This window comes from Poecilia reticulata, unplaced genomic scaffold, assembly GCF_000633615.1.
Source record: "Poecilia reticulata strain Guanapo unplaced genomic scaffold, Guppy_female_1.0+MT scaffold_243, whole genome shotgun sequence".
Taxonomy (NCBI): domain Eukaryota; kingdom Metazoa; phylum Chordata; class Actinopteri; order Cyprinodontiformes; family Poeciliidae; genus Poecilia; species Poecilia reticulata.
Window position 1 is genome coordinate 1692 of NW_007615032.1, and position 9098 is coordinate 10789.

At 39.0% G+C, this 9098-nt stretch overlaps 1 protein-coding gene across 1 annotated transcript in view; it reads right to left on the minus strand.

The window, feature by feature from the left end:
* Positions 1-6534: 6534 nt before the first annotated feature.
* kif4 (kinesin family member 4) overlaps positions 6535-9098 on the minus strand; it is a gene marked incomplete at its 5' end in the record, with an annotated part of 12520 nt that continues 9956 nt past the window's right edge. The window contains 3 exons of the mRNA XM_008402633.1: positions 6535-7081; positions 7417-7533; positions 8332-8497. Coding sequence (XP_008400855.1) covers positions 6875-7081; positions 7417-7533; positions 8332-8497 — 490 coding nt within the window. The remainder of the gene's footprint in view (positions 7082-7416; positions 7534-8331; positions 8498-9098) is intronic.

Below are 9098 nucleotides of genomic sequence, written 5' to 3' on the forward strand. Positions count from 1 at the left end.
AGCTGTCAACATGAAGGCGAGTATAAGGGTGTGTCTGACCTGTGTACCTGCAGGCCCCGCGTTTCCTGCTCACTCTGACATTTGTCTTCAAAAGCTCTACATAACTAACCTGCTTTTTAGGTTGAGATAGAATATTTCTAGTTTTTATTCTAGTTTGGAAAGTTGCAAAAAAAAAATAAAAAATTAATAAAGAAGAAATCACAGTTATAATTATGACTCATTCGTCATGAAAAAAAAAAAAAAAAAATTAATAAAGAAGAAATCACAGTTATAATTATGACTCATTCGTCATGGATCAATAAAGTACTAAAAGAGGAATAAACACCAAAGAAGATGAAGATGGGTTCTACCTTTCAGAAAATCATGTCGGTGTTTTTGTTTCTCTCTCTTCTACTCACCTTCAGATCCAACATGGCCCGGCGGATTTCACAGCAGAGGCCAAAGGTTCGAAGAGCAGCAGGGGTGTCGTGACCCACAGGCGGACGTGAAGGCTTGGAAAAGGGGCCCGACGCCCATCCTGCCGGGACCGGSTCAGGTGTGAGCGTTGCCCACGGCGATCGGCCGGAACCAGACAGAGAGAGTCGGAGGGGAGAGAGAGTCGGCGTTTCGATGCGAGCGGCAGGAAAGACGTCGATGGCAATGGCAGCGAGGCACGGCGGCCAGTTTAAGTCATCGGGAGTCGCTGGAGGGTTAATTATTACATCCGCCGTCAATATTTAACAGGCCGAGCGCCCTGCCCCTCAACCCAACATCCTGATTCCACTCTGAGTGGCACCGAGGGTGGGGCCGGGCCCTCGAGTGCATCTCTTTTGTCCCTCATGCAGAAAATATGTATTCAGCACCACTTGTATCCCTCTGGAATCAAAATCATCTACAAAAACGGACAACTTCAACTGGGATCGGTGAAACCTTTACTTCATAGACATTTAGAGATTACAGAGGACTTGACTTGGGTTGGAATGAGTAATAAAAAATAAAAAAAACCTGCGTTAGCTACAGGTTGCTTGATCAGAAGCCAAACTCAAAAGTGTGAAGCAATCTCACATGAGGAAGCAAAAAAAAAAAAAAAAACTCTTGATCTCTATGGAGCCCGATTAGACGACATTACAATACAATAAAAGGTTAAAGGCTTCGTTAAAGATTGGTAGAGGCCTCTTTGGTGCGAGGGGGTTGCAAAAAAGTACTCACTTCATGGACTTTAATCGTGTTTTATCACGTTATTACCGCAAACCGTGTTTTATTGAGATTCCATGCGATAGAGCGACACAAAGTAACGCTTATAAATGTCAAGTGGAAGAACGACAACACGTGGCTTTCAAATTAAAAAGATAGAAATCTGAAATGTTGATTTGTCAATTTAATGATTTAGGGAAACACCGTTTGTTGCTCTGMTGGTTGCACAAATTTTGTTGTACAAACAAAAATATTTGCCTATTTCTTTTATTTGTACAAATGAGCTCAAACTAAGTCAGGATTTCTAGGTCCAAGCAACCAAGTTTAATGTATGTNAGGGTGGGGCCGGGCCCTCGAGTGCATCTCTTTTGTCCCTCATGCAGAAAATATGTATTCAGCACCACTTGTATCCCTCTGGAATCAAAATCATCTACAAAAACGGACAACTTCAACTGGGATCGGTGAAACCTTTACTTCATAGACATTTAGAGATTACAGAGGACTTGACTTGGGTTGGAATGAGTAATAAAAAATAAAAAAAACCTGCGTTAGCTACAGGTTGCTTGATCAGAAGCCAAACTCAAAAGTGTGAAGCAATCTCACATGAGGAAGCAAAAAAAAAAAAAAAAAACTCTTGATCTCTATGGAGCCCGATTAGACGACATTACAATACAATAAAAGGTTAAAGGCTTCGTTAAAGATTGGTAGAGGCCTCTTTGGTGCGAGGGGGTTGCAAAAAAGTACTCACTTCATGGACTTTAATCGTGTTTTATCACGTTATTACCGCAAACCGTGTTTTATTGAGATTCCATGCGATAGAACGACACAAAGTAACGCTTAAATGTCAAGTGGAAGAACGACAACACGTGGCTTTCAAATTAAAAAGATAGAAATCTGAAATGTTGATTTGTCAATTTAATGATTTAGGGAAACACCGTTTGTTGCTCTGMTGGTTGCACAAATTTTGTTGTACAAACAAAAATATTTGCCTATTTCTTTTATTTGTACAAATGAGCTCAAACTAAGTCAGGATTTCTAGGTCCAAGCAACCAAGTTTAATGTATGTCTGGTGGTCATTATTCCAATGATTGCCTTGTGTTTGGTCATTCATTCATTCATTTTTTTTATTCTGATTGTTATTAAAGCTCCAGCAGACCTCACAGACTAAAATCCCGAACGTCGATCAAACTAGAGGTCCGGGGGCCAAATCTGGCCTGCCGTAGCTTTTCGTGTGGCCCTCAAGACTCCATATTACCTGATTAAGTCCTTCTAGTTTTTCCGCAAATCTGAAAAATTCACAAAAAAATCAACAAATCTCCACATTTGTTTTCTGATTTTACTGCAAATTTTCTCAAAATTGGTCAAAAACTTTACCGGTTTAAGTGACTGCTGACTCAGCCTGACTTGATTTTATGGGCTGTAATAGACACTAGTAATAAAAAGTCAGACTTAACACCATACATTAGCACCAATGTCGTAAAAATTCTTTACAAACGTTTTTTAAGTTTGCGCCACAAAATCTGTAATTTTGATTGCAAAAACAAAAACCACTAAAACAATCACAAAATCTTGGAGGAACAGCTATTTATTGATGTTTTCACTGCTTATTTGGTTTTATCAATACATTCTGGCACAACCGGCCCTTTAAGAACATTCAGATTTTTGATATGGCCCAAAACGAAAATGACCCCTGACTTAGAAGTTTTTGTTCTTGAGATTTTCCACTGCGCGGATGTGTGGATGTAAAAGCTCAGAAAGACAAGGAGACAGAGACCGTTAACACGTTTAAGCACTAAAAGCGATGGGCAGCCATCGGAGGGGATCCAGAATTGGGGTGACGTGTTGTTTCCGTCTCGTCCCCTTTTACAGGCGAGCGGATGAATTTCGAGTTAGCTGAAAAACGTCGATGACGGCACGTCCCGTCTTTCAGTCAACTCTKACAGACTTCCCAGTTCCAGCAGAAGAAACGATGTCCTGCTATTGTTCAGGTTGATATGAAGTATTCATCTTCCTCCACACATACCAGGTCTGCACACAACCCAAAAAGTGACAATTCATCTGATCAGAGCAAAATAGCAAGTTTTCTATTGGTTTTCCCCCTAGCAGTTGAGCTAATCGTTGTCCTACATGATCCTACATGATCCTACATGAGCTGTGGATCGTTGCAGCTCATCCAGAGTTGCTATTGAAAYCATGACTGCTTCCAGGCTGATTGAAATGTTTTTATTTCCTTCTTCAAATGTCGACAGAAGTTTCTCTCTGACGTCTCTGCTGCTTTCCTTCAGGACGCYGTTTGTTCTCCAATGGTCTCTGTCAAACCTCAGAAGCCTTCAYTGCCAAAACACAATATCTTAATATCTAATTTTAGTCGGTTTTGTCTAAAATCAGACAAAACTGACTTACAAGTCACACTTGAGCAAGATGTAGRAAGCTTGCTTTAAGTCAATAATCCCTTAATATTAATTWWAAAAAGTATTAGTTCCATTGGGAGATGACTTCACTTATAACAAGATGTTTTCCCCATATTATGAGTGAAATAATCTGCCAGTGGAACAACTTTTTTATATCAATATTAAGAAATTATTGACTTAAAACAAGCTCCTATATCTTGTCGCAAAGTTGCTTTTGTCCTATTTCAAGTGCACTAACATATTTGAAACTAAACCAAGGGAAAATCTTTTTGCAGCGTTCACAGACATTACGCCGTACTGAGGTGGATTTCATTTAGGGGTATCAGAATTAGGGAGATGATTCTGATCTCTTTTCATGAAAGGTTAGCGGCTGTAATGTTGAAAAGTTCAAACTGTACGACAGTTATAAAAAAATTATAATACAGATGTCGAACAATGCAGACTTGCAGAAAAGAATGGCTGATTATGAAATACTGAAATATGTTGTTTTGTATCAGCATCATGAAAATGTTTCATGAATTATAACCTGCATTTCTTCTTAATCAAACGGGCAAAGGTCTGTTTGTTCTGACCTGAGTCACAATGAAACTACCCTAAAACCATAAAAGAAAGATAAATCTCATGTTTTTCTGTCACCTTCTTATATTAACCTTTTTTTTAAAGTGTCTTAAGTTTTTTATAACGGAATGCTTTAGCTTAAAAAAAAAGAAGCATGAATTATACTTCTTTTTTTTTCTTTTACCTGACATTCTACCTATTTTTTTTTATATATATACATATTCATACACCTGAGCAATCTTATCTGAGGGATCGGTACACCTTAGAGCAGAGTCCAGTGTCCTCAGGAGAGAGAATATCCACACAGCACTTCTTGCCGTGCAGATAAAGCCTYTCTTCACGGCTTTGAATCGACAGTGACGAAGGTCGTGATAACTCCGAAAGCAATTTAGATCAGATAGCCGCCAGAACCCAGAGCACGTTGTCACACGCGGGCCCCTCACGCCCCCCTCCAGCTCCGCCTGTAGTTCAGAAATGATTGACTGTTTAGGGTTGTATATTCCATGAGTCCAATGACTAATTCAAGTTTAGAGCAGCCTGTGGCTCCTTTCTTTATCTAAAGGTCTTGTTCCTTATGWCAATTGCCATCTCAGCTCTTTGAAGATTTTGTTTGACATGAAATTGATCATGGACTGCAGTTTGGTTGCGGTGAACGTGACGGGGAAAAAAGAGTTTGTGTGAAACAACTGATTGTGGCAGGGAAGTGGGATCTGCCCACCATTTCCACTGTGTTCGCAGAGGAAACTTTAATGCATTTTATTCAGAGTTTAAAACTGCGAAGTGACGRGACGACGCATGGTTTCCAAATTCAAATGTTCCGCAAAAGTAAATAAATCTGAAAAGTGTGGTTATGTCAGTAGCTTTTATGCTAACGCCCAGATAGTCATCAGCTCTTGCTAAATCAACTGTCCTTTTTTCTATCTGAACAAAAACTTGCCTTTCTGAAATACTTGTGTTTTTTTAGTGTAAAGTTTGTTACCCAATGTAGCATTTTTGGATTCAGAAGTCTGTATTACCAATGACCCACATTTCTGTAATTTTGCCTGACAAGTCCATGAGATGCTAATGTTAAAACTTCACTTGACTCATTTTTGTCTAACAGCAAACCTTTCGCTGCTGCGTCATTATTAAACATCAGCATCAGACAGAAATTATTGATTTGAAATAGGTGCACATGATGGTCTCAAATTGTCACCAATAGAGTTGCCAATTTGTGGCAAAAAGACAAAAAGGTGTTATTTCTTTGTTAGTAAAGGTTACCGTGACCTCTCTCGCCCTCTGCTGGTGGCAGCAGACATTGCAGACAGAGACAGGAGTACAGGACCTGCTTGCAGTTATCGTTATGCATTCAAAATAAGACGAGCAATATTGTTTCACAACACATTTCCAGATCAATCAACAGTAGAAAAATGAACTCGACATGGTCATGGATGTGCAGCTTTAGATGTGCATTCTGAAACAATTGTCAATAATAGAGGAAGATAAAACATTTAAATATTTACCCACCACCAAACTCATTGGTTAAAATTTCTACATAATTATTCAAGTAAATTACTGCATTATTAAGCATGCTCTGTGCGAGTTGGCAGCAAATATCTCTAAAGCGAAATGTCAAGTGGGAATGTGCGTTTATGAGAATCTTCCTCTTATTCCTCCAACAGAACATTTGCAAGGTCAGACACCGATGTTGGCTGAGAAATCCTGGCTAGCACTCGCCCCTCCAATTCATCCCAAATGTTTTTTGTTGGGTTGAAAACAGAAAACTTTGAAAAGTCAAGTCAGTTTGGTGTTGAGGAACCTCACAGTGCTAGCAACTTGTAGCTAAATGATTTTAGAGGCTAGGGAATTCACCATCGTGCAACTGAATCGAGTATCAAGTATGAAGAAAGAAACCACAACAGGTTTGTAAAATATTACAATTTTTATTCATTCTAAATTGATGTTATCCCACAGATAGGTGATGAGATTAATGGTTTCAAGTAATAGTGACGCTGAGCTTCTCGATCCCCCAGGAGACGGAGTCAAAGGAAAGACCAATGTGAAGTTCAGCCAATTAAAACACAAAACGTCTTGAAAAATGGGACATAAAAATGTTAGACATCGGCACCAGGGCTCTAAAAATCTAAAAGCGTCAGTGGTGGATGAATAAACTTGCCTAATAACGAAACAAAGTGCAYGTTAATTTTATGCAAGCTTAATGTGGAAGAAATGGGATTAATTAATGTAGTTAACCGTAAGAAATGGTGATTTTGAAAACAGATTCCAATACACAATGTCTCTGGAACAGCAGAAAAACTGGACATGAAATTACCATTTGGATAAATACAAATATTCTTCATCAATGCTTAGAAATTGAATGTTAATAGAAGAAGAAAAGTCATTTTTGTTCAAATCTAGATGTGATGTCAAGACTTTATTCAGCTCAGATACTAAAAGCACATACAAAGGTTAAAGAGCGCTAGCCAAGGCGACGAGTGGCAGCGGATTATTTTAACGTTAGTGAAAGAAAAGATGACAACTAAAGTTCTGTACAGGCGTTCTTGATCGTCACGGATACCAGTCGATGTTTCAAAACCTCCATTAGTTTACCTCTATGAACGGAAGAGTTTAAATCTACAGCGACTTCCACGGTACAGTAGATGACATAAAAATAGACAAAAGATGAGACAAAAACACACACACTGACGACTACAGGAAGAAAACAATAAAAACAACAACAACAACAGAAGTTATTAGGATTCCTCTCTAATGGGAGTGCAGCCGGAGAAGAAACTGTTCTGGAAGCTGGTCAGGAGCCGCTTCTTCTTCTTGAGGAAGCTGACMGTCGTTCTGTCCTCGTTATCCTCTTCCTCGCCTTCCTCCTCCTCCGTCCAGGCGGGTTTCCTTAGCAACTGCAGCTCAGCGGTGCTTTGGCCCATGTCTCCGATTTCCTTCAGCACCTACAAACATTAAAGTGTTGTTTGTTTTTTTTTTTAAATAAAGTTCATTAGGAACAAAAAATATTCACAGCATTGAACAGGTTGGTTTGTATTAAGCTAAATGACCTTCCTACACAAATTAAATGCTTAAACACAATATAAGCACTCATTTGACATTCTGCCAAAAAAACAATATTGAGCACTTTACRCCCAATCGAGCTCTGTCCAAATCTTGAAAGCACCGTATTGAAGTTTAAACATTTTGAAGGATTTCCAGCACATGTATGAACCCAATAAAACACACTAGAGTTTCTGTTTGCGACTCGGGGAAATGCTGTGCGCGTGTCCATCGTTACCTTTTTGGTTGGGGTGCAAGATGGAGGCTTGAAGAAGGTGGCGTCGTCAGGGTTGTCGCAGGATGGCTCCTGCAGGGACGCAGAGTCTCTAGAAGTGCCGTCTGTGATGCTTCCGTCCTGAAATGAGCAAACGGAGGTCAGAGGTCGTCGTTTTTCACTGCACCAAATCTTAAAAAAGGTATTTGGTTTTTAGGTTTTTTTTGGGGACTGATTAAAATGAAACGGTTCAGCTGCAAGATGAACAAAAAAAAAAAAAGCTGTGTAGCATTGTCACTACTTCCATTATCAGAASTGTTACGCGGCACAGATGTTTCAATGCATTTCCTGTGAAATCTTTYCTGTATGCTTGGTTTTTGGGATGAAACATAAATGAAGAGCCCCTTCTTCAAATCAAATGAAACTTGTGTCAAACGTTTGTGCAGCAAAATAAAAATAATTGTGTGTGCCGCCATCATTTTAAAGAGAATAATGATAAATGTTTCCACAGGTGAAAAATCAACCAGCTTCTGTCCCACGTTTACAAAATCAAACACATTGACTGGGCCATAAAGTYTTTAGCTGCACAAACATGCAGGACAAAAAAAATACAAATATTAATTTGCTTGATTATGTGAATGTGGAAGGGCAGCAGGTTGAACTCTGGAAAATCTTTGGTTTTAAATGTTAAAAACTGTGGCGGCACAAATGAAAAYTTTTGAAACACAAACCAGCAAAAGTGTATCACAGTTGATYGTATTTTATTCATTTGTGTTAACAYGGACTGGCTGGTCGACCTCAGAAGACSTATGGAAACATTTGGTAGCATCTTTAAAACGATTGCGGCACAAACAAAAAAACAAACAAACATTTTTGCAGCACAAACGTTTTCGTTCCAACTCGAGGTCACAGTTGGACTCTGGAGTGGCAGGAACTCACCGCCGCCTGGCTGTCCAGGTTTCGACACTTCTCGTGATCACACTGGCAGTTCTCGCCGCACGTCATCTTGCCTTTGCGACACCTGCACTGCTTGTTGCCGCAGCGACCTTTGCACGCACACTGAACAAAGACACACGGCTTTGCGTTAGTGCTTTCCTGAGCTCGACTTTAGCAACTGCCAAACTGGTTTACTGGATTAAAGCAATGCTAGGAGAGATGGTGGGCTTTTTTGTCTGGTTTATTAATGAAGGTTGCAAGCCTGAGTTGTAGTTCACAAAAAGGTTGCATCATATTAAAAAATGATCTCATAAATCGAGTATTTTTACTAATTCCATTGAGTTCAATGTAAAATATTTTAAAGGCTTCAATTTAGAACCCGAGCAAATTATAAAAATAACTTTGCTAACTTAATAGCCAACACAGTTAATAATTACGTGAAATCAGATAATAAAAGGAACTGCAAGAACTCTGCCTACAGGCGTGAACGTTTGGTATCCTAAACTCGAGACATTTAAAGAAAAGTGGGGGATTTTATATTAAAATGGGAAGTAAACTCATCAAAATATCTGGTGGATGRGAGCAAATCAAGCKCTGATGTGGTAACTAATTTAGTTRCAATAAAAAAAGAAATAMGMCAACARAAATTAGGCATAARATTAAAATCTAAATTCTAACAATTTTAACTTATTTATCCAGACATGAACACACTGCTACTGACACTTCATTTCTTTTTTTTGTATTTAGCAGAATTTTGAGAAGCTGATTTT